The following is a 27,165-nucleotide window of genomic DNA, read 5'->3' as shown; positions in this document are numbered from 1 at the left end:
CGCCAAACTTACCCTAGTAAAACTGACTATCCTACCGATCCTCGACTTCGGCGATGTCATCTACAAAATTGCTTCCAACACTCTACTCAGCAAACTGGATGCAGTTTATCACAGTGCCATCCGTTTTGTCACTAAAGCACCTTATACCACCCACCACTGCGACTTGTATGCTCTAGTCGGCTGGCCCTCGCTACATATTCGTCGCCAGACCCACTGGCTCCAGGTCATCTACAAGTCCATGCTAGGTAAAGCTCCGCCTTATCTCAGTTCACTGGTTACGATGGCAACACCCATCCGTAGCACGCGCTCCAGCAGGTGTATCTCACTGATCATCCCTAAAGCCAACACCTCATTTGGCCGCCTTTCGTTCCAGTTCTCTGCTGCCTGTGATTGGAACGAATTGCAAAAATCGCTGAAGTTGGAGACTTTTATCTCCCTCACCAACTTCAAACATCTGCTATCTGAGCAGCTAACCGATCGCTGCAGCTGTACATAGTCTATTGGTAAATAGCCCACCCATTTTCACCTACCTCATCCCCATACTGTTTTTATTTATTTATTTTTCTGCTCTTTTGCACACCAATATCTCTACCTGTACATAACCTTCTGATCATTTATCACTCCAGTGTTAATCTGCATAATTGTAATTATTTGCCTACCTTCTCATGCCTTTTGCACACAATGTATATATAGACTCCCCTTTTTTCTACTGTGTTATTGACTTGTTAATTGTTTACTCCATGTGTAACTCTGTGTTGTCTGTTCACACTGCTATGCCTTATCTTGGCCAGGTCGCAGTTGCAAATGAGAACTTGTTCTCAACTAGCCTACCTGGTTAAATAAAGGTGAAATAAAAATAAAAAAAATAAAGTTCAATCCTCTCCACCCCTCTCCATTTCTTCTCTCCTCTCTTTTTTGTCTCCTCACCACTCCTCTCCTCCCTTCCTTTCCACTCCCATAAATTTTCTCACTCCTTTCTCTGCTCCTGAAAAGCAGATGGGACGTTAGACCTACCCCCTATGCACTTGTGGAGACGTTTGGATAGGCGTAAGTATTATGATAATGGCTGATATAACCCTAACCCTTGTTTGATTGGTTAGTGTGTAGTCCTAGATGTATTTTGTATGTTAGGATGTGTTATGTATATTTAGAACTTTGAACATTGTTATCGTCAGGGACATTAGTTACTAAGGAGACATGAGGGGTGGAGCCATAATGAAGCTTGGGGGAGGGGCTGAGTGCAGGGAAAAACAATCATTTGTGACAGTACTGTCGTGTCTTTGGCTATGCCCGGATTAAGTGATATGACATGCTATTCTATAAAATAATTTATCTGTAATTAATATTACCTGATTAAGCTAATCATGTAAATAATTAACTAGAAAGTTGGGGCACGACAAAATAATATTTATAGAGCTTTTATCTTCTGAATAAACTCTTAAAGACCTAGTAACATTTGACATCAATAGCAGTCAATATTTAATCATTGCGTTATTCAGTCTCATCTGAAAGTTGTAAATTCTTGGTTGTAAATCTTCACAAACCCTGGCTAACAAGTTGAATCAGCAATATGAAATTTGGTTTAATTATTTATTCACTAAATATCTAAATAATCAGACAGAATTACATCTGCACAGAATGAATCATACCTTGATTACAAATTGTAATAAAGGAAAACATCCCTTGCGGGCGGAACAGATATGACAGCTGGTTACACAAAGAGAGGGGGTTGGGTTTGAGTGAAAGAGCGGGAAGACTGAGGAGCAAAACGTTTTTGTGTCTCTATCGGGCCGTAGGCAGCTATGCTATCATAAATACAGTGTCTTATGCATTCTAAATAACCGCCCATTTGAAAAAGGAAAATGCAATAAATATTTAATCTGAGCTTCGGTAGATTGGTCATAGATAGAAGGCTGGGTGGTCCAGCATGTATCTCCGGTCCTCTGAAGAATGTCTAGTGGTGAACTGGACCATGGTAGAATGGATACTCTGTCCGTCCTCTCCCAGCCCACGTCAACAGTTGCTGCGCTTACGCAACGGCTAGAAGGTATCACTTCTTTAGTGAATAAGAGTTCAAAGTTCATAACAAGTTGCCATACTTTAAGCTCGTGCTATATTCTGGCTGGTATAGTCGAAATTCATCCTTTCGGCGTGTTGACCGTCAACTTCACGTTGAGATTCGATACTAATTTCGTTAGGTTCCTGTCATTCACCCAGAGCTCACGCTGAGGTTGGCTTAGTTCTTTAGGTGATCTTGTCCTTTTTAACACGGGGACCGCAAGTCCTCACGTCCTTGGAACAGGAAGTTGAATTTTCGTCAACGGGTTTATATAGTGGTGAAAGAAGGGCGTGTTTCATAGTTTACAACCAAAGTCTGTTCACTTGGGCGGGGCCTCTGAGTGAGCAGTTTCTCTATGACAAACCGTTCTCTCATTTAAGAAGCAAAAAATTACATTTCATAGTTTCATATTTAAACATTTAAATTGCTCAACAATTCCATGTGAATCTGATAACTAGAATGTGTCGACTTTCCAAGATACAGTTTATGTCATCCTGTCATTCGTAGTAATGTCTCAGACAACAACTGATCTGAGATCATATTCATTGAGTACCAACGCATATTTTCAACTGGTTGGATTACCGAAATATGGTTCCGTTTCCCACCTTTCGATGTCACCAGACTCTCTATGTTACAAAGTCTTTACAAGAGTCAACTCTATAGAGTAGAGAGAGAGAAAAGGGGAAAGGTATTTATGGGGGTCATAAACCTCCCCAACAGGCCAACATCATGACAGTACTGATAAGAGGGGAAACCGTTGAAAGATCATATCACTTAGTTCCCTGTATAGCAAGAAAGATGCAATGTTTAGAGATAAGGAGGAGACTCCACCCAAAGTGGGGTATGAATACCACCACAGGGGAAGCCATGTCTGACTCTGAATTACAGCTGTGTCGATCCTTTGGGACGAATAAACTTGGTTTAAGCTTCTCTCATGTCCGTGAGTTATTTACTCTGAAAATTAGAATTTAACAGTATGTTAACGCCCACAGATGTTCCTTGTTTTAATCTTACCTTGTTTTAGCTCACCTTGTTCTACCTCACCTTGTTTTGGCTACTAGTCCAGGGGGCTATAGGCTACTAGTCCAGGGGGTATAGGCTACTAGTCCAGGAGGTATAGACTACTAGTCCAGGGGGTATAGACTACTGGTCCAGGGGGTATGGGCTACTAGTCCAGGGGGTATAGACTACTAGTCCAGGGGTATAGGCTACTAGTCCAGGGGGTATAGACTACTAGTCCAGGGGGAATAGGCTACTAGTCCAGGGGCTATAGGCTACTAGTGGGTGCATATAGGCTACTAGTCCAGGGGGTATAAGCTACTAGTCCAGGGGGTATAGGCTACTGGTCCAGGGGCTATAGGCTACGAGTCCAGTGGGTATAGGCTACTAGTCCGGGGGCTATAGGCTACGAGTCCAGGGGGTATAGGCTACTAGTCCAGGGGGTATAGGTTACTAGTCCAGGGGGTATAAGCTACTAGTCCAGGGGGTATAGGCTACTAGTCCAGGGGGAATAGGCTACTAGTCCAGGGGCTATAGGCTACTAGTGGGTGCATATAGGCTACTAGTCCAGGGGGTATAAGCTACTAGTCCAGGGGGTATAGGCTACTGGTCCAGGGGGAATAGGCTACTGGTCCAGGGGCTATAGGCTACTAGTGGGTGCATATAGGCTACTAGTCCAGGGGGTATAAGCTACTAGTCCAGGGGGAATAGGCTACTGGTCCAGGGGGTATAGGCTACTAGTCCGGGGACTATAGGCTACTGGTCCAGGGGGTATAGGCTACTAGTCCAGGGGCTATAGGCTACGAGTCCAGGGGGTATAGGCTACTAGTCCGGGGGCTATAGGCTACGAGTCCAGGGGGTATAGGCTACTAATCCAGGGGGTATAGGCTACTAGTCCAGGGGGTATAGGTTACTAGTCCAGGGGTATAGACTACTAGTCCAGGGGTATAGACTACTAGTCCAGGGGGTATAGGCTACTAGTCCAGGGGGTATAGGCTACTAGTCCAGGGGCTATAGGCTACGAGTCCAGGGGGTATAGGCTACTAGTCCAGGGGGTATAGGCTACTAGTCCAGGGGGTATAGACTACTAGTCCAGGGGGTATAGGCTACTAGTCCAGGGGGTATAGACTACTAGTCCAGGGGGTATAGGCTACTAGTCCAGCAGGTATAGGTTACTAGTCCAGGGGGTATTTATAACTAGTCCAGGGGGTATAAGCTACTTGTCCAGGGGGTATAGACTACTAGTCCAGGGGGTATAGGCTACTAGTCCAGCAGGTATAGGTTACTAGTCCAGGGGGTATAGGTAACTAGTCCAGGGGGTATAAGCTACTTGTCCAGAGGGTATAGGTAACTAGTCCAGGGGGTATAGGCTACTAATCCAGGGGGTATAAGCTACTTGTCCAGGGGGTATAGGTAACTAGTCCAGGGGGTATAGGCTACTAGTCCAGGGGGTATAAGCTACAAATCCAGGGGGTATAGGCTGCTCTGCCTTCTTAACATCAGGTCATTGATTCAAGCAGTAGAATCAGATTTTAAAAAACAGATGAAAATACACCGTATGGAACAGCGGGGACTTTGAAGAGACACACACACACACACACACACACACACACATGGATCTTTTAAATATGTGATAGTGGATTAGTGGTCTGAGGGAACACACTAAATGTGTTGGGTAAAGTGAGATGAAATGTAATGTCTTGTAATATTTTAAATGGTATATAACTTCCTTATTAATGTTGCTGAACCCCAGGAAGAGTAGCTGCTGCCTTGGTAGGAACTAATGGTGATCCACAATAAACCCCAGGAAGAGTAGCTGCTGCCTTGGCAGGACCTAATGGGGATCCTTAATAAAACCCAGGAAGAGTAGCTGCTGCGTTGACAGGAACTAATGGTGATCCACAATAAACCCCAGGAAGAGTAGCTGCTGCCTTGGCAGGAACTAATGGGGATCCCATAATAAACCCCAGGAAGAGTAGCTGCTGCCTTGGCAGGAACTAACGGGGATCCTTCATAAATACAAATACCTTTATTGTGCATCGTTGTAAACATTAACTAACTTACCATTTGTGTTTCCCTCTTCTTATCACTCGCATGTTTATCTTGGTTCTCCTACCGACCACCGGGAAGGGGGTTCCATCATAAGGAACATATTTGAGTTTCATATTCCATTCACCCAGCTCAATGTAACATCGATTGGTTTAAGCTACTACATGATACTCTAATTTCCCCTATACCCATCATGAGGTTGCTACTACAACCCAGACTATGAATTCTACGTAGGTGCACACAGGTCGAGAGAAAGATTTGAGGGGACAGACAGTGACAACATGGACACATTCAATACCGCTTTGCACACTCTTGCCTGCATCTAGCTGACCTAAGGTGTAATCATTAGTCCAACATTTGCCAACTAAAGTTTCTATTGGACAAATAAAGGTATGTTTATTCCACGTTTCGTTCTGTTTGCTTCAATTTAAGAAATGTTTTTCAACAAAATCGGTCGGAGTTAATCACACGCAAACAGTTGACTTTCATAGACACATTTATTTTTTTTTTTTAATTAGGCAAGTCAGTTAAGAACAAATTCTTATTTTCAATGACGGCCTAGGAACAGTGGGGCAGAACTGTCTGTTCAGGGGCAGAACGGCAGATTGTCAGCTTGGGGACTTGAACTTGCAACCTAGTCCAACGCTTTAACCACTAGGCTACCCTGCTGCCCCATATAAACAGAACGTTGTATTCCTTCTCGCATCAACGCGCTCCCCCCCTCTCACCTTTTCCCTCCACTTCGCTCAATGTACAACACATCAGCTGACAAAAACCTTTCCAAGCTAAACCTTCATATCATGACCGCAGCTAGCTCACCATATTAGATAAAGTAACGTCATAGTCAACATAGTAATGATGCCTTACAGTGTAGTAATCAGTTTAGCAGTTTCACGGGTGGGTCCCGGTGGCAATACATTTTGTAAAACCAAAAGTTTACCACGACTTGGAAGAGTTACCATGTTGGAGAGTCACAGACAGTTGGCTAACATAGCATCCCTCTGTTATAGCCAGTTAGCTAACATAGCATCCCTCTGTTATAGCCAGCTAGCTAACATAGCATCCCTCTGTTATAGCCAGCTAGCTAACATAGCATCCCTCTGTTATAGCCAGCTAGCTAACATAGCATCCCTCTGTTATAGCCAGCTAGCTAACATAGCATCCCTCTGTTATAGCCAGCTAGCTAACATAGCATCCCTCTGTTGTAGCCAGCTAGCTAACATAGCATCCCTCTGTTATAGCCAGCTAGCTAACATAGCATCCCTCTGTTATAGCCAGCTAGCTAACATAGCATCCCTCTGTTGTAGCCAGCTAGCTAACATAGCATCCCTCTGTTATAGCCAGCTAGCTAACATAGCACCCCTCTGTTATAGCCAGCTAGTTAACATAGCATCCCTCTGTTATAGCCAGCTAGCTAACATAGCATCCCTCTGTTATAGCCTGCTAGCTAACATAGCATCCCTCTGTTATAGCCAGCTAGCTAACATAGCATCCCTCTGTTATAGCCTGCTAGCTAACATAGCATCCCTCTGTTATAGCCTGCTAGCTAACATAGCATCCCTCTGTTATAGCCTGCTAGCTAACATATTATCCCTCTGTTATAGCCAGCTATCTAACATAGCATCCCTCTGTTATAGCCAGCTATCTAACATAGCATCCCTCTGTTATAGCCAGCTAGTTAACATAGCATCCCTCTGTTATAGCCAGCTAGCTAACATAGCATCCCTCTGTTATAGCCTGCTAGCTAACATAGCATCCCTCTGTTATAGCCAGCTAGCTAACATAGCATCCCTTTGTTTGAGCAGGGTGTTTGAGTAGGCTGCATTTGCTAGATAAGTAAGTGGAAGTGAAAAAAACCAACTAAATCAAGCTCTCTCTCTCTCTCTCTCTCTCGCTCCTCCTTCATTTTTGAAGAAATGTATTTGTTAAAATCTGTTCTACCATTGTCTTTCTCTCTCTTTGAGTCAACTACTCACCACATTTTATGTAATGCAGTGCTAGCTAGCTGTAGTTTATGCTTTCAGTACTAGATTCATTATCGGATCCTTTGATTGGGTGGACAAGATGTCAGTTCATGCTGCAAGAGCTCTGATAGGTTGGAGGACATCCTCTGGAAGTTGGCACAATTACTGTGTACGTCTATGGAAGGGTGTGAGATCCATGAGCCTCCTAGGTTTTGTATTGAGGTCAATGTTCCCAGAGGAGGACGGAAGCTAGCTGTCCTCCGGCTACACCATGATGCTACCCTACAGAGTGCTGTTGAGGCTACGGTAGACCTTCACTGCAAAATAATGTGTTTTAATCAGTTATTTGGTGATGTGAATATTTTGTATATATTTATCAAAAAATTATGACTTTTAAATGTTTTAGTATTTTTATTTTTATGATAAATCACTGAAGTCCTCCTCTGAGGAGCCTCCACTGCTAACGACCTAGATTAATAACGCTCCTTGAATGAATTCGAATTCACCCTTCTGTCCAGACGCATTATCCTTTTTGTTTACCACAAATGTGGTCCTTGTTTCCTGTTTATAATGCTTCAGATGGTCTTCAAAAGCTTTCAGGCTAGTAAAATACTATTCCTGAGACAACTCTACAGTATCGGCGCACCTGGAAAAGACCGGACTATAACGTCACTTTGACAAATTCGGTATCCCTAGCCGTGACCCTCTCTCCTCCGTGACCCGGAAACCTATAATTGGTCGAGGAGCGTGTCAATCACAGAGCTATATTACATTCCTTAGTAGGCAAACTCAGTAAGGTCCTCCTCCCTCCTTGATAGCCACCTTTTGGTGAACCCCATTTGAATCAGCTGTTGTATTGTTGGAAGAGAAAACCATCCACACGTTTAAGAAACACCATGCTACTTATTGTTGTAGCTTTAAAATGTATTACAAATATTTTGGAGGGAATCCACCCTTGTATACGTCATTTGCCTAATGACGCACGAGTGGAATAGTGCCGTCTCATTTCAAACGAGCGCAATTCCATCCACATTCTCTCCATTTGACCCTTTACAAAAGGAGGCGAGAGAGTGAGGACGGAGGAGAGAGGTCGCAGGAGGTGAGTACCTCCTAATTGATAAAATATCCATAGTCCTATCGCGTACTTCATGTTTGCTTATCTACACTGAAGATTGCGGATAAATGAACATTTAGAGAAGAAAAAATGGTCAGTTCCTGTCTACTTAAATGGGTGGCTCTCCCATAGACGCCAATTCGATTGCAGCTGGTTCTGGTCTACTTAGTTGATTATCTTCCATTGAAACAAGAAAACACGAGGGAGTGGGATGTCTCGCTTCCTCTTTCGTCTGTGCTTCACGGAACTTTACGGTAACACCAACAGGTTCCAATGCGCCCTCCTGTGACTTGCAGGGAAAGTTTAAAGTCCCCCGGGTGAACACACAGGAGGTTGACACCTGGGACAAGTATCGGAGAGGTGAGTCGGACGCTTCAAAACGAGTATCTTACGAGTATTACATATTCAATTCTGCACTGGCAGGGTCATAATAGAAATGTTTTTTTTTTAACTTGATGTGATAATGAACTTATACGCCTACTGTTCAGCTTTTGAATAATACATAGCTTCACAGTGGATCAGGTTTCCCTAACTACTTACTGTACATTGCTTTCTGTAGTTATTCATTAACTACGGCTTGAGGTGGAACACTTCAGTTTTGGATTTAAGAAACAAACTGAATTAAAAATATGTATTTTATTCTTACTGTATTCTTATTTATGAATGAGCAATACAAAGTCTTTAACAAAGCCATCTACATTCTAAAGGTGGTATTTTAGTAAAGTTGTTTTTATTAACGTTGTATATGGTTTTAGTACAGTTAGTTTACATGTACTTCTATAGATCTTCCATCCATACAGTGAGACACCAATCTGACCCTGGCTGGTGTTATTCATGGCAGAGAGTTGTTGTTGGTTCTTGTTTTTAGGAGTTTATATATTTCATCTTTTAGTAGTTTATATATTTAATCTTTTAGTAGTTTATATATTTCATCTTTTAGTAGTTTATATTTTTCATCTTTTAGTAGTTTATATATTTAATCTTTTAGTAGTTTATATATTTAATCTTTTAGTAGTTTATATTTTTCATCTTTTAGTAGTTTATATATTTCATCTTTTAGTAGTTTATATATTTCATCTTTTAGTAGTTTATATTTTTCATCTTTTAGTAGTTTATATATTTCATCTTTTAGTAGTTTATATATTTCATCTTTTAGTAGTTTATATATTTCATCTTTTAGTAGTTTATATATTTCATCTTTTAGTAGTTTATATTTTTCATCTTTTAGTAGTTTATATTTTTCATCTTTTAGTAGTTTATATATTTCATTAAGCATTTTTTTTTTAAATAATTTATATGGTTCATGTTTTTAGTCGTTTTATATATTTCCAAATACTTCATGTGGTATCATCAAATATCTCTCAATGTGCTCAGAATAATGTGTTAATATGTGGTGCATATTATGGTATTATCTTTACACATGTAGTCATTTTTGAGATGCATGTTATATTCTCTCAGCAGTATCATACCACTTTATCTGGTAAATGGTAAACAACACAGAATGTAAGAACTCAGAAGTATTTTAACGGATTCTGTTTTTGGTGGAATTGTATCTAATGGGGTAACTTTGAATTATATATTATATAGAATTAAAAAAATTAAAAAAATATTTTTTCAAGTCGGAAGTTTCGGTTAGAAAATAAATGTTTTAAATAAATAGTTTAATTTGAGTAAGTTATGTCTGAAATCACTAAACCACTGTATACTCCTTGATGTCTAGGTCTATTGGTCTCCTAAATATATCTCTTCTGATTCCATTAATTCTACCATATCTCTCTACCACATAATAATTGCAGGCAATCGTAATGGTTATGTCAATGCAAAACCACTGCAAATGCTTCATTTGCATGTCCCTTTCCCCTTTCCCCTGGAAAACACACAGACAGACAGACACATAGACAGACACATAGACAGACAGACAGACACATAGACAGACAGACAGACAGACACATAGACAGACACATAGACAGACAGACAGACAGACAGACAGACACCTAGACAGACAGACAGACAGACAGACACATAGACAGACACATAGACACATAGACAGACACATAGACACATAGACAGACACATAGACACATAGACAGACACATAGACAGACAGACAGACAGACAGACACATAGACAGACAGACACAGACAGACAGACACATAGACAGACACAGACAGACAGACAGACAGACAGACACATAGACAGACAGACACATAGACAGACAGACACATAGACAGACAGACACACAGACAGACAGACACATAGACAGACAGACAGACAGACACATAGACAGACACACAGACAGACAGACACATAGACAGACAGACAGACACATAGACAGACAGACAGACAGACAGACAGACAGACAGACAGACAGACAGACAGACAGACAGACAGACAGACAGACAGACAGACAGACAGACAGACAGACACATAGACAGACAGACAGACAGACAGACACATAGACAGACAGACAGACACATAGACAGACACATAGACACATAGACAGACACAGACAGACAGACACATAGACAGACAGACACAGACAGACAGATTGTCTGTCTGTCTGACAGACAGACAGACAGACAGACAGACATATAGACAGACAGACATATAGACAGACAGACATATAGACAGACACATAGACAGACAGACAGACAGACAGACACATAGACAGACAGACAGACAGACAGACAGACAGACAGACAGACAGACAGACAGACAGACACATAGACAGACACAGACAGACAGACAGACAGACAGACACATAGACAGACAGACAGACAGACAGACACATAGACAGACAGACAGACACATAGACAGACACATAGACAGACACATAGACACATAGACAGACACATAGACACATAGACAGACAGACAGACAGACAGACAGACAGACAGACAGACAGACAGACAGACACATAGACAGACAGACAGACAGACACATAGACAGACACAGACAGACAGACAGACAGACAGACACATAGACAGACAGACAGACAGACAGACACATAGACAGACAGACAGACACATAGACAGACACATAGACAGACACATAGACACATAGACAGACACATAGACAGACACATAGACAGACAGACACAGACAGACAGACACAGACACATAGACAGACAGACAGACACATAGACAGACAGACAGACACATAGACAGACAGACAGACACATAGACAGACAGACAGACACATAGACAGACACATAGACAGACACATAGACACATAGACAGACACATAGACACATAGACAGACAGACAGACAGACAGACACATAGACAGACAGACAGACAGACAGACAGACAGACAGACAGACAGACACATAGACAGACAGACAGACAGACACATAGACAGACACAGACAGACAGACAGACAGACAGACACATAGACAGACAGACAGACAGACAGACAGACAGACACATAGACAGACAGACAGACACATAGACAGACAGACAGACACATAGACAGACAGACAGACACATAGACAGACAGACAGACACATAGACAGACACATAGACAGACACATAGACACATAGACAGACACATAGACACATAGACAGACAGACAGACAGACAGACACATAGACAGACAGACAGACAGACAGACAGACAGACAGACAGACAGACACATAGACAGACAGACAGACAGACACATAGACAGACACAGACAGACAGACAGACACATAGACAGACAGACAGACAGACAGACAGACAGACAGACACACAGACACATAGACAGACACATAGACAGACACATAGACACATAGACAGACACATAGACACATAGACAGACACATAGACAGACAGACAGACAGACACATAGACAGACAGACAGACACAGACACATAGACAGACAGACAGACACATAGACAGACAGACAGACACATAGACAGACAGACAGACACATAGACAGACAGACACATAGACAGACACATAGACAGACACATAGACAGACACATAGACACATAGACAGACACATAGACAGACACATAGACAGACAGACACATAGACAGACAGACACATAGACAGACAGACACATAGACAGACACATAGACAGACAGACAAACAGACAGACAGACATATAGACAGACAGACACATAGACAGACACATAGACAGACAGACAGACAGACACATAGACAGACACATAGACAGACAGACAGACAGACAGACAGACAGACAGACAGACAGACAGACAGACAGACACACAGACAGACAAGGGTTATCATCACATGACACCATCCTGGTGAGTATTATTTATATCCTGGTGCTCAGTGGAGGGCCGACCTGGGTTCAGGTACTATTAGAAAATCCCAGGAAAAGCTCAAAGCACAGATATATTAAAGGGGGGGCATCCTAATAGTCTGTCCTTCTTCCCGAGCTGTGCTCTCCTTCACTACTTTCCCCCGCTAAAGGTCAAGCTGTAACCTGATAGTGAACCAATTTATTTGTTTCTCTGGAAATGCCATCGCAATGTCCCTTGGGCTGTTTACTGTTTGATAACACATGGAGCAGATGGGTGCTTCACTTCTGCAGGACGGAGGTTACACAGTACACACACACACACACACACACACACACACACACACAGTACACAGTACACAGTACACACACACACACACACACACACACACACACACACACAGTACACACACACACAGTACACACACACACACACAGAGTACACACACACACACACACACACAGTACACACACACACAGTACACACACACACACACACACACAGTACACACACACATTACATTATACACTAGTGGTTCAATGTAGGAGACAAGGATACTTTTGAATGGTAGTGTTCTAGGCGTAGTGTTCTAGGGGCTGTGTTCTAGGGGTAGTGTTCTAGGGGTAGTGTTCTAGGGGCTGTGTTCTAGGGGCTGTGTTCTAGGGGTAGTGTTCTAGGGGCTGTGTTCTAGGGGCTGTGTTCTAGGGGCTGTGTTCTAGGGGCTGTGTTCTAGGGGCTGTGTTCTAGGGGTAGTGTTCTAGGGGCTGTGTTCTAGGGGTAGTGTTCTAGGGGCTGTGTTCTAGGGGTAGTGTTCTAGGGGCTGTGTTCTAGGCGTAGTGTTCTAGGGGCTGTGTTCTAGGGGTAGTGTTCTAGGGGCTGTGTTCTAGGGGTAGTGTTCTAGGGGCTGTGTTCTAGGGGTAGTGTTCTAGGGGTAGTGTTCTAGGGGTAGTGTTCTAGGGGCTGTGTTCTAGGGGTAGTGTTCTAGGGGCTGTGTTCTAGGGGTAGTGTTCTAGGCGTAGTGTTCTAGGGGCTGTGTTCTAGGGGTAGTGTTCTAGGGGCTGTGTTCTAGGGGCTGTGTTCTAGGGGTAGTGTTCTAGGGGCTGTTTTCTAGGGGCTGTTTTCTAGGGGTAGTGTTCTAGGGGCTGTGTTCTAGGCGTAGTGTTCTAGGGGCTGTGTTCTAGGGGTAGTGTTCTAGGGGCTGTGTTCTAGGGGTAGTGTTCTAGGGGCTGTGTTCTAGGGGTAGTGTTCTAGGGGTAGTGTTCTAGGGGCTGTGTTCTAGGCGTAGTGTTCTAGGGGCTGTGTTCTAGGGGCTGTGTTCTAGGGGTAGTGTTCTAGGGGCTGTGTTCTAGGGGTAGTGTTCTAGGGGCTGTGTTCTAGGGGTAGTGTTCTAGGGGTAGTGTTCTAGGGGTAGTGTTCTAGGGGCTGTGTTCTAGGGGTAGTGTTCTAGGCGTAGTGTTCTAGGGGCTGTGTTCTAGGGGCTGTGTTCTAGGGGCTGTGTTCTAGGGGTAGTGTTCTAGGGGCTGTTTTCTAGGGGCTGTTTTCTAGGGGCTGTGTTCTAGGGGCTGTGTTCTAGGCGTAGTGTTCTAGGGGCTGTGTTCTATGGGTAGTGTTCTAGGGGTAGTGTTCTAGGGGTAGTGTTCTAGGCGTAGTGTTCTAGGGGTAGTGTTCTAGGGGTAGTGTTCTAGGGGCTGTGTTCTAGGGGTAGTGTTCTAGGGGTAGTGTTCTAGGGGCTGTGTTCTAGGGGTAGTGTTCTAGGGGCTGTGTTCTAGGGGTAGTGTTCTAGGCATAGTGTTCTAGGCGTAGTGTTCTAGGCGTAGTGTCCTAGGCGTAGTGTTCTAGGCGTAGCCTTAGCCTAAGAAATTAAAAGTCAATGATCATGTTCAATGATCATGTTCTAGGGGTAGTGTTCTAGGGGTAGTGTTCTAGGGGCTGTGTTCTAGGGGTAGTGTTCTAGGCGTAGTGTTCTAGGGGCTGTGTTCTAGGGGTAGTGTTCTAGGGGCTGTGTTCTAGGGGTAGTGTTCTAGGCATAGTGTTCTAGGCGTAGTGTTCTAGGCGTAGTGTCCTAGGCGTAGTGTTCTAGGCGTAGCCTTAGCCTAAGAAATTAAAAGTCAATGATCATGTTTGGGTTACACAATTTACAAATGGGTTACTTAAGCAATAAGGCCTGAGGAGCTGTGCTACTATAAACTGGTTACATCATTAGAACAGTCAACAAGTCATTTTGCGAGTGTAACAGTATAACTTTAGACCGTCCCCTCGCCCATACCCGGGCTCGAACCAGGGACCCTCTGCACACATCAACAACAGTCACCCACGCAGCATCGTTACCCATCGCTCCACAAAAGCCGCGGCCCTTGCAGAGCAAAGGGGAACCACTACTTCAAGGTCTCAGAGCGAGTGACGTCACCGATTGAAACGCTATTTAGCGCTGCACCACCGCTAACTAAGCTAGCCGTTTCACATCCGTTACACTAGCACCACCGCTAACTAAGCTAGCCGTTTCACATCCGTTACACTAGCACCACCGCTAACTAAGCTAGCCGTTTCACATCCGTTACACGAGTGTACAAAACATTATGAACACCTTCCTAATATTGAGTTGCGCCCCACCTTTTGCCCTCAGAACAGCCTCAGTTCGTCAGGACATGGACTCTACAAGGTGTCGAAAGCGTTCCACAGGGATGCTGACCCATGTGGACTCTACAAGGTGTCGAAAGCATTCCACAGGGATGCTGGCCCATGTGGACTCTACAAGGTGTCGAAAGCATTCCACAGGGATGCTGGCCCATGTGGACTCTACAAGGTGTCGAAAGCATTCCACAGGGATGCTGGCCCATGTTGACTCTACAAGGTGTCGAAAGCGTTCCACAGGGATGCTGGCCCATGTGGACTCTACAAGGTGTCGAAAGCATTCCACAGGGATGCTGGCCCATGTGGACTCTACAAGGTGTCGAAAGCATTCCACAGGGATGCTGGCCCATGTTGACTCTACAAGGTATCTAAAGCATTCCACAGGGATGCTGGCCCATGTTGATAGTACAAGGTGTCGGAAGCGTTCCACAGGGATGCTGGCCCATGTTGACTCTACAAGGTGTCGAAAGCCTTCCACAGGGATGCTGGCCCATGTTGACTCTACAAGGTGTCGAAAGCATTCCACAGGGATGCCGGCCCATGTTGATTCAAAATGCTTCCCACAGTTGGCTGGAGGTCCTTTGGGTGGTGGACCATTCTTGATACAAAACTACTACCATACCCCGTTCAAAGTCACTTCAATCTTTTGTTTTGCCCATTCACCCTCTGAATGCCACACATACATAATCCATGTCTCAGTTGTCTCAAGGCTTAAAAATCCTTCTTTAACCTGTTTCTTCCCCTTCATCTACACCGATTTTTAAAGTGGATTTAACAATCAGGGATCTTAGCTTTCACCTGGTCATTCTATGTCCTGGAAAGAGCCGGTGTTTGTAATTCTTGTACACTCAGTGTATAGATGTTCAGTGAGCGGACAGTTTATTAGGTACACTACCCCGTTCATGAAAATGGCCAATTCGTTCCAATTCATCCCAAAGGTGTTCAATGGGGTTGAGGTCAGGGCTCAGTGCAGGCCAGTCAAGTTCTTCCACACCGATCTCGACAAACCATTTCCGTATGGACCTCGATTAGTGCACGGCGGCATTGTCAAGCTGAAACAGGAAATGGCCTTCCCCAAACTGTTGCCGCAAAGTTGGATGTGCTTCTACAGTATTGACTCCCGGATGTGAATACTTATGTAAATTAGATATTTATGTATTTAATTTACAATAAATGAGCAAAAATTCCTTAAAAACATGTTTTCACTTTGTCATTATGGTGTATTGTGTGTAGACGGGTGAAGATTTTTTCAATTAAAAAAAAAAATCAATTTTTTTGAATTCAGACTGTAACACCAAGAAAACATAGATTATATATATGCATATATACTTATTCCATCACATTGAATATACAAAACATTAAGAACACCTGCTCTTTTCATGACACAGACTGACCAGGTGAATCCAGGTGAAAGCTATAACCCCTTATCGATGTCACTTGTTAAATCCACTTCAATCATTGATCCTAAGACCAGCTACTGCTGAGACACTTTTATGAATACGGACCCATGACATGACTAGCACCTGTTGAAGTAGCTCAAGACACAAACACTTTTACTATGTGTGGTCTGTACTGTAATGTTTAACAAGGGAGTATCTGCAATACCAGGTCGGCTACCCTTCAGTTAATGTAAACAGAGCTGCCGCAGGATCCTGACCTGACAGGATTCTTAGTAAACACTTAAAAGAGAAGACATGATACACACACAAAAGGAAAGCTTGAAGGAGATTAGTGAGAGGTGGTTGTGTAACTGAGCTGTGTTACCAGTTTCTGTCTTTTTTTTCTTTTTCTAAACAACTAAAATAAACACTACAATATAATTACTAGAAAGTTAATCTAACAATTTATATAAACAACAATATAATTACTAGGAAGATCATCTAGCAGCTTATATAAACACTACAATATAATTACTAGAAATTTCATAGCTGCTTATATAAACTCAACAATATAATTACTAGAAAGTGAATCTAATAATTTATATAAACTCAACAATATAATTACTAGAAAGTGAATCTAATAATTTATATAAACTCAACAATATAATTACTAGAAAGTGAATCTAATAATTTATATAAACTCAACAATATAATTACTAGAAAGTGAATCTAATAATTTATATAAACTCAACAATATAATTACTAGAAAGTGAATCTAATAATTTATATAAACTCAACAATATAATTACTAGAAAGTGAATCTAATAATTTATATAAACTCAACAATATAATTACTAGAAAGTGAATCTAATAATTTATATAAACTCAACAATATAATTACTAGAAAGTGAATCTAATAATTTATATAAACAGAAGAATTGAATTGCTACAAAGTTCATCTAGCAGTTTTTTGTTGTTGCTGTGTGGGATAATGAATAGATGATTGACTGACATCACATGACTTGTTGAGACTGTTGTTTTTAATAGATTAGACACCATATGAAGCGTAACATCTCTCTCTCGCCTTGTCTCCTTCTCACCCCTCCTCTCTCTGTCTCCCACTGCCCCGCCCCCCTCCTCTCCATCCATCTCTCCACCCCGCCTCCCTCCTCTCCATCCATCTCTCCCCCCGCACCCTTCCTCTCCATCCATCTCTCCCCACGCCCCCCTCCTCTCCATCCATCTCTCCCCCCCGCACCCCTCCTCTCCATCCATCTCTCCCCCCGCACCCTTCCTCTCCATCCATCTCTCCCCACGCCCCCCTCCTCTCCATCCATCTCTCCCCCCGCCCCCCTCCTCTCCATCCATCTCTCCCCCCCGCCCCCCTCCTCTCCATCCATCTCTCCCCCCGCCCCCCTCCTCTCCATCCATCTCTCCCCCCCCGCCCCCCTCCTCTCCATCCATCTCTCCACCCCGCCCCCCTCCTCTCCATCCATCTCTCCCCCGCCCCCCTCCTCTCCATCCATCTCTCCATCCGCCCCCCTCCTCTCCATCCATCTCTCCCCCCGCACCCCTCCTCTCCATCCATCTCTCCCCCCGCCCCCCTCCTCTCCATCCATCTCTCCCCCCCGCCCCCCTCCTCTCCATCCATCTCTCCCCCCGCCCCCCTCCTCTCCATCCATCTCTCCCCCCCCGCCCCCCTCCTCTCCATCCATCTCTCCCCCCCGCCCCCCTCCTCTCCATCCATCTCTCCCCCCCGCCCCCCTCCTCTCCATCCATCTCTCCCCCCCGCCCCCCTCCTCTCCATCCATCTCTCCCCCCCGCCCCCCTCCTCTCCATCCATCTCTCCCCCCGCCCCCCTCCTCTCCATCCATCTCTCCCCCCGCCCCCTTCCTCTCCATCCATCTCCCCCCCTCCTCTCCACCCCCCTCCCCCCGTCCCCCTCCTCTCCATCTCTCCCCCCCCCCCCCCCCCCCCCCCCCCTCCAGTGATGTCTAGCTGGTTGAAGGACGGGGAGGTGCTGATAGGTGAGGGAAGCGGAACTGCATCCCCATGCAGCCGCAGACAGCGGATCTTGTCAACGCCAGGTGGATGTGGCAGTCTCAGGCCGGGTGGCAGGGGGGTAGGGGTGCGCGGCCATGGGGGGTCACCTAGCTTCAAGGAAGGGGTGTCTGGGATGGTGCAGCCAGAGACCATGGGGAAGGCCAAAGAGCTGTTTGTTCTCTGTGATAAAGAAGGAAAAGGCTTCATCACCAAGAGAGATATGCAGGTTAGTGAGTCCAGTGGATTCAGAACGTTTTAAACATAAACACAATAAACATATTTATTAAACCTTTAACCTCCTGTCCTCTCTCCTCTCCTCTCCTGTCCTCTCTCCTCTCCTGTCCTCTCTCTCTCTCTCTCTCTCTCTCTCTCTCTCTCTCTCCCCCTCTCCTCTCCTGTCCTCTCTCTCCCCTCTCCTCTCTCTCTCTCTCCTTCTCTCACCCCCTCTTCTCTTGTCCCCCTCCTCTCCTCTCACTTCTCTCCCTCCCTCCTCTTCTATCTTTTCTTCTCCACTCTTTTCATCTGTTCTCCCCTCTTCTCACCCTCCTCTTCTATCTTCTTCTCTCCTCTTCTCCCATCTCCTCTCTCTCTCGCCCCCTCTTCTCCCCCTCCTCTTCTATCTTCTTCTCTCCTCTTCTCCCATCTCCTCTCTCTCTCCCCCTCCTTTTCTCTCCTCTCAGAGACTGCAGGGGGAGTTACCTCTCTCCCCAGAACAGCTGGAGTCTGTTTTTGAGAGTCTGGACAGAGACAGAAATGGATTCCTAACTCCTGTTGAGTTTAACATGGGCCTTGGTGTGTACCGCTCACTCATTTCATGACATGCTGGACCTTTGACCAATACCATACTTACTATTGACACATTTTCCCTGTCTCTCTCTCTCTCTGTCTCTCCCTCTCTGTCTCTCCCTCTCTGTCTCTCCCTCTCTGTCTCTCCCTCTCTGTCTCTCTCTCTGTCTCTCTCTCTCTGTCTCTCTCTCTCTGTCTCTGTCTCTCTCTCTCTCTGTCTCTCTCTCTCTCTGTCTCTCTCTGTCTCTCTCTCTCTGTCTCTCTCTCTCTGTCTCTCTCTGTCTCTCTCTCTGTCTCTCTCTCTCTGTCTCTCTGTCTGTCTGTCTCTCTCTCTCTCTCTCTCTCTCTCTCTCTCTCTGTCTCTCTCTCTGTCTCTCTCGGTCTCTCTCTCTCTGTCTCTCTCTGTCTCTCTCTGTCTGTCTCTGTCTCTCTGTGTCTCTGTGTCTCTGTCTGTCTCTGTCTCTCTCTCTCTGTCTGTCCCTGTCTGACTGTGTGATAGCAGGGGAGTTGATGGGGGTGGAGGAGAGCACAGAGAAAAGGCAGACAGAGAGGGAGGAAAGCGAAGACCTGGGAGAACTCCGATTTATTCAGATACTGACGGAGCTGGGAGCTGACAAACTCTTCAAAGAGTGAGTACGACACTACATTGTTCCAAGGAAGACCCGATGAAGCGTTTTGGAGAGAGTTCGGCCAACGTTTTATATTCGCAACCAGTATTTGGATTCTAGCTTCCTGTAAAAGAGTTAAGTTGTGCTGTGTGTGTGTGTAACCCTGTAACCTGCTGTATTGTGTGTCTTCATGCCAGTCAGTGCGAGCTGGGTACCCTGTGGTGTGCTCTCCAGAGAGACAGACCAGAGCTGCTCTCTATCCTGGAGGATGTCCTAGTCCACTCTGTGTCTCATCTACAAGACTCACTGAGGGAGAGAGACAGTTTGGAACTGGCTCTACGCAGGTCTCTATTCTCTCCCCATATCATTCATTCACCACATGACTGTCAAGTCATACAGCTGGTGAAGTGGAGCAGTAAACACCAACATACTTACCATTAACATACTTACTATCAACATACTTACCAACATACTTACTATTAACATACTTACTAGTAACATACTTATCAACAAACTATTGACATACTTACCAATATACTTACTAACAATTTATGAGCATACTTACCAATATACTTACTAGCAATTTATTAGCATACTTACCAATATACTTACTAACAAACTATTCGCATACTTACTAGTAACATACTTACTAACATACTCTAATGTGTTGTTGTGTTTCAGACGGGAGAGTGACCACGACAGGGTGGTTCGGTCCATATACGAGGAGATGGAGAGTCAGAACAGAGAGGAAAGAGAGAAACGACTCGCTCAGGTAGCTTATCTGGCGAATAAAGTATGAATATGTGTGCACTCTCTACTGTATGTCTCTCTGTAAATGTAAATAGTCTGCTGGGCTGTAGACGGGGTTGATGTTGTTTAGCAACAAAACCGACACGAATCATACTAAGCTTAGTGCTTCGAGCTGTTGACTTCAGGCCACATGAACATTGTGCTGAAAGGTAAAAAAAACAAAAAAACAATCTACAATAAAATGTCCTTATTCTGTGGTGTTGTTGGTCCGACAGTAGAGTCTAACGTTGTACTATGTAACCATATTCAGTTTAAGTAGAATACTAATGAATCGTTGAGCGATCGTACGAGACATATTGGTTCAACTTTCGTCTAAGCTTGGATTAAACAAGCTCCGTTGTGAGAATTGGCAGAGTGTTGCTGCTCTTCTGTTCAGCGGCTGCACAGCACCCCCCCCCCCCCCCCCCCCCCCCCCCCCCCCGATTTACAATAGACGGGACCACAGCATCTACTTCGGTTGCCATGATGATTTCCTTTGCTACACCTGCCTCGGCATATATCGCCCCAATTCTGGCCCCATTTCTCCAATCGTACTGCCACCGAGGTGTAGCGAGGTGTAGCGAGGTGTAGGTACTTTACGACTACTAATTCACTGCGATTTGGGCTTGTTTCTCCAATGGGTACAGCACCGTAGACCCAGAAAAACACGATGTGATGTATTTCAGCCCTAACTAATGGCTGATGATGATGATGATGATGACTGTACTTCACGTTAAAGGACAGTATCAGACAGTGGGACAGAAGACAGAAGATTGCAGAGGAGCTGAAGACGAGGGAGCAGGAACTGGAGACCACCCTGGCCAAGCAGAGAGAGGTAGAGACATCATAGACTTAGATAGATCACTCTTTGTGTCTGTCCCATTATGACGTCTGCGAGAGCACTGAGCATTGAGGCCATCTCCATTTTGAAGTAGTCCATAGTGCCTACTGTCGCCTGGAGTACAAAGGGAGATTTTAACCCGGGGCTAAGCCAGTGTTCACACTTTATACAGTGGGCTCTTAGCCATTCTGTCAGTCTGTTCTACTGCTTCAACATCGGCCATTTTAAACATATAAATTAAATTAAATGGTTTAAATAATAATAATAATAATAATAATAACAATAATAATAATAACAATAATAACAACAATAATAATAATAACAATAATAACAATAATAATAATAACAATAATAACAATAATAACAATAATAATAATAATAACAATAATAACAATAATAATAATAATAACAATAATAATAATAATAATAATACATTAAATATCTGGTCGTAGTAAAGTTCAGCTATTTCCCACAAGGCCCTAGTTTCTACCTTCTTAACAGCACTATCAACAAGGCAGGTCCTACAGGCCCTAGTTTCTACCTTCTTAACAACACTATCAACAAGGCAGGTCCTACAGGCCCTAGTTTCTACCTTCTTAACAAGGCAGGTCCTACAGGTCCTAGTTTCTACCTTCTTAACAACACTATCAACAAGGCAGGTCCTACAGGCCCTAGTTTCTACCTTCTTAACAAGGCAGGTCCTACAGGTCCTAGTTTCTACCTTCTTAACAACACTATCAACAAGGCAGGTCCTACAGGCCCTAGTTTCTACCTTCTTAACAACACTATCAACAAGGCAGGTCCTACAGGCTCTAGTTTTGTCGCACCTGGACTACTGTTCAGTCGTGTGGTCAGGTGCTACAAAGAGGGACAATTGAAATTGGTTCAGAACAGGGCAGCACGGCTGGCCCTTAGATGTACACAGAGAGCTGATATTAATAATATGCATGTCAATCTCTCCTGGCTCAAAGTGGAGGAGAGATCGACTTCATCACTACTTGTATTTATGAGAGGTATTGACATGTTGAATGTACCGAGCTGTCTGTTTAAACTACTGGCACACAGCTCAGACACCCATACATACCCCACAAGACATGCTACCTGAGGTCTGTTTAAACTACTGGCACACAGCTCAGACACCCACCAGAGGTCTGTTTAAACTACTGGCACGCAGCTCAGACACCCATACATACCCCACAAGACATGCCACCAGTGGTCTCTTCACTGTCCTCATGTCCAGAACAGACTATGGGAGGTGCACAGTACCACATAGAGCCATGACTACAGGGAACTCTATTCCACAGTACTACACAGAGACATGACTACATGGAACTCTATTCCACAGTACTACATAGAGCCATGACTACATGGAACTCTATTCCACAGTGCTACATAGAGCCATGACTACATGGAACTCTATTCCACAGTACTACATAGAGCCATGACTCCATGGAACTCTATTCCACAGTACTACATAGAGCCATGACTACATGGAACTCTATTCCACAGTACTACATAGAGCCATGACTACATGGAACTCTATTCCACAGTACTACATAGAGACATGACTACATGGAACTCTATTCCACAGTACTACATAGAGCCATGACTACATGGAACTCTATTCCACAGTACTACATAGAGCCATGACTACATGGAACTCTATTCCACAGTACTACATAGAGACATGACTACATGGAACTCTATTCCACAGTACAACATAGAGCCATGACTACATGGAACTCTATTCCACAGTACTACATAGAGCCATGACTACATGGAACTCTATTCCACAGTACTACATAGAGCCATGACTCCATGGAACTCTATTCCACAGTACTACATAGAGCCATGACTACATGGAACTCTATTCCACAGTACTACATAGAGCCGTGACTACATGGAACTCTATTCCACAGTACTACATAGAGCCATGACTACATGGAACTCTATTCCACAGTACTACATAGAGACATGACTACATGGAACTCTATTCCACAGTACTACATAGAGACATGACTACATGGAACTCTATTAGACAGTACTATATAGAGCCCTGAATACATGGAACTCTATTAGACAGTACTATATAGAGCCCTGAATACATGGAACTCTATTAGACAGTACTACATAGAGCCGTGACTACATGGAACTCTATTCCACAGTACTACATAGAGCCATGACTAAATGGAACTCTATTCCACAGTACTACATAGAGCCAGGACTACATGGAACTCTATTAGACAGTACTATATAGAGCCCTGAATACATGGAACTCTATTAGACAGTACTATATAGAGCCCTGAATACATGGAACTCTATTAGACAGTACTACATAGAGCCGTGACTACATGGAACTCTATTCCACAGTACTACATAGAGCCATGACTACATGGAACTCTATTCCACAGTACTACATAGAGTCATGACTACATGGAACTCTATTCCACAGTACTACATAGAGCCATGACTACATGGAACTCTATTCCACAGTACTACATAGAGTCATGACTACATGGAACTCTATTCCACAGTACTACATAGAGCCATGACTACATGGAACTCTATTCCACAGTACTACATAGAGCCATGACTACATGGAACTCTATTCCACAGTACTACATAGAGCCATGACTACATGGAACTCTATTCCACAGTACTACATAGAGCCATGACTACATGGAACTCTATTCCACAGTACTACATAGAGCCATGACTACATGGAACTCTATTCCACAGTACTACATAGAGCCATGACTACATGGAACTCTATTCCACAGTACTACATAGAGCCATGACTACATGGAACTCTATTCCACAGTACTACATAGAGACCTGACTACATGGAACTCTATTCCACAGTACTACATAGAGACATGACTACATGGAACTCTATTCCACAGTACTACATAGAGACCTGACTACATGGAACTCTATTCCACAGTACTACATAGAGCCATGACTACATGGAACTCTATTCCACAGTACTACATAGAGCCATGACTACATGGAACTCTATTCCACAGTACTACATAGAGCCATGACTACATGGAACTCTATTCCACAGTACTACATAGAGCCATGACTACATGGAACTCTATTCCACATCAGGTCACTGATGCAGCAGTAGAATCAGATTTAATAAACAGATACAAATACACCTTATGGAACAGCGGGGACTGTGAAGCAACACAAACATAGAAACACACAAACACACACACGATAACATACGCAATATACACACTCAAGAATGTTGTAATGTAGATATGTGATAGTGGTGTAGTAGGGGCCTGACGGCACACAGTGTGTTGTTAAATCTGTGAATGTATTGTAATGTTTTTAAAATTGTATAACAGTCTCAATTTTGCTGGACCCTAGGAAAAGTAGATGCTGCCTTGACAGGACCTAATGGGGATCCATAATAAACCCCAGGAAGAGTAGCTGCTGCCTTGGCAGGAACTAATGGGGATCCATAATAAACCCCAGGAAGAGTAGCTGCTGCCTTGGCAGGAACTAATGGGGATCCATAATAAACCCCAGGAAGAGTAGCTGCTGCCTTGGCAGGAACTAATGGGGATCCATAATAAACCCCAGGAAGAGTAGTGCCTTGGCAGGAACTAATGGGGATCCATAATAAATACAAAATAGAAATGTCACTGTCAGAAGAGATTTGCTTCAGAAAAACGTTCTCATCAAATGTATTTATAAAGCCCTTCTTACATCAGCTGATATCTCAAAGTGCTGTACAGAAACTCAGCCTAAAACCCCCAAACAGCAAGCAATGCAGGTGTAGAAGCACAGTGGCTAGGAAAAACTCCCTAGAAAGGTCAGAACCGCGGTCTCCGCTAGCTAGCCGGCCAGGAGCTAGCGAAGTAGCTAGCCAGTTAGCGACAGACGCTAAACCCATAAAATACTGAAAATAAACACTTCTCTAATATCATATTATCTAAATAATCAAATATGAATTTATTCAACGTAATTTTACAAATAGCAGTTTTGGTCGATCTGGAAAGCCATAGTCAGTCAATAAATAATATAATAATAGTCATAGGAAAGGTTTTCATCTTTAGATCACAATATGTGGATACTATACGATTATAATTATTTGTAAAATATCACAGCACAATTGAAAAATATTTGGCACATGGAAACCAAACAAGGGTGGTCTATGGTGTTAGGTGGGATGGGCCGAGGGGGTGGTCTATGGTGATAGGTGGGATGGGCCGAGGGGGTGGTCTATGGTGATAGGTGGGATGGGCTGAGGGGGTGGTCTATGGTGATAGGTGGGTTGGGCTGAAGGGGTGGTCTATAGTGATAGGTGGGATGGGCCGAGGGGGTGGTCTATGGTGATAGGTGGGATGGGCTGAGGGGGTGGTCTATGGTGATAGGTGGGATGGGCTGAGGGGGTGGTCTATGGTGATAGGTGGGATGGGCTGAGGGATTAAAGAGTTTGTTTGGTAATGTATTATATGTGTTATATATACAGGTGAAGTCTGAAGTTTGCATTCACTTTTGCCAAATACATTTAAACTCAGATTTTCACAATTCCTGACATTTAATCCTAGTAAAAATTCCCTGTTTTAGGTCAGTTAGGATCATCACTTTATTTTAAGAATGTGAAATGTCCGAATAATTGTAGAGAATGATTTATTTCAGCTTTTATTTCTTTCATCACATTCCGAGCGGGTCAGAAATTTACATAAACTCAATTAGTATTTGGTAGCATTGCCTTTATATTGTTTAACTTGGGTCAAATGTTTCGGGTAGCCTTCCACAAGCTTCCCACAATAAGTTGGGTGAATTTTGGACCATTCCTCCTGACAAAGCTGGTGTAACTGAGTCAGGTTTGTAGGCCTCCTTGCTTGTACATGCTTTTTCAGTTCTGCCCACACATTTTCGATAGGATTGAGGTCAGGGCTTTGTGATGGCCACTCCAATACCTTGACTTTGTTGTCCTTATTTCTTGACGCTACCAATCTACCCTGTAGCGGCATCATTACCGTCTGCAACCGCTGAATAGCAACAGTCAAATAATATTACTAGAAAATGTTCATATTCATGAAATCACAAGTGCAATATTTTGAAACACAGCTTAGCCTTTTGTTAATCACCCTGTCGTCTCAGATTTTTGAAATTATGCTTTACAGCGAAAGCAATCCAAGCGTTTGTGTAAGTTTATCGATAGCCTAGCATAGCATTATGTACACTTAGCATCAGGAAGCTTGGTCACGAAAATCAGAAAAGCAATCAAATGAACAGTTTACCTTTGATCTTCGGATGTTTTCACTCACGAGACTCCCAGTTAGACAGCAAATGTTCCTTTTGTTCCATAAAGATTATTTTTATACCCAAAATACCGACGTTTGTTTGTCGCGTTATGTTCCGAAATCCACAGGAAAGAGCGGTCACGACAACGCAGATGGAAATTCCAAATAGTCTTCATAATGTCCACAGAAATATGTCAAACGTTTTTTATAATCATTGCTCAGGTCGTTTTTAAAATATATATTCGATAATATATCAACCGAGTGTGTAGCTTTTTCCATAACAGCGGGAGGAACAATGGCCGGTTTACTCAATTGCGCACCAACTCACTCTGAGAGCCCCCACCTCTCCACTTACGCAATGTGATCCTTCACGCTCATTTTTCAAAATAAAA

General features: G+C 43.7%; 1 protein-coding gene across 8 annotated transcripts in view; it reads left to right on the top strand.

The window, feature by feature from the left end:
- The first annotated feature begins 7,890 nt into the window (after positions 1-7,890).
- Positions 7,891-27,165, top strand: part of cracr2b (calcium release activated channel regulator 2B) — a 43,016-nt gene continuing 23,741 nt past the window's right edge. For 2 of the 8 annotated variants that reach the window (XM_036968656.1, XM_036968659.1), the window contains exons 1-8: positions 7,891-8,170; positions 8,453-8,545; positions 18,428-18,708; positions 19,163-19,274; positions 19,768-19,897; positions 20,074-20,220; positions 20,558-20,648; positions 21,405-21,500. In XM_036968656.1, coding sequence (XP_036824551.1) covers positions 18,430-18,708; positions 19,163-19,274; positions 19,768-19,897; positions 20,074-20,220; positions 20,558-20,648; positions 21,405-21,500 — 855 coding nt within the window. In that variant the 5' untranslated portion in view covers positions 7,891-8,170; positions 8,453-8,545; positions 18,428-18,429. Of the gene's footprint in view, positions 8,171-8,260; positions 8,279-8,452; positions 8,546-18,427; positions 18,709-19,162; positions 19,275-19,767; positions 19,898-20,073; positions 20,221-20,557; positions 20,649-21,404; positions 21,501-27,165 lie in introns of those variants that run through there. The other 6 variants (XM_036968654.1, XM_036968652.1, XM_036968655.1 and 3 more) reach the window with 6 other exon arrangements.

The sequence above is a fragment of the Oncorhynchus mykiss genome, chromosome 30 (genome assembly GCF_013265735.2).
Source record: "Oncorhynchus mykiss isolate Arlee chromosome 30, USDA_OmykA_1.1, whole genome shotgun sequence".
NCBI lineage: Eukaryota > Metazoa > Chordata > Actinopteri > Salmoniformes > Salmonidae > Oncorhynchus > Oncorhynchus mykiss.
The sequence above is the reverse complement of the archived record's forward strand: the minus strand, read 5'-3'. Positions and strand labels throughout refer to the sequence as shown.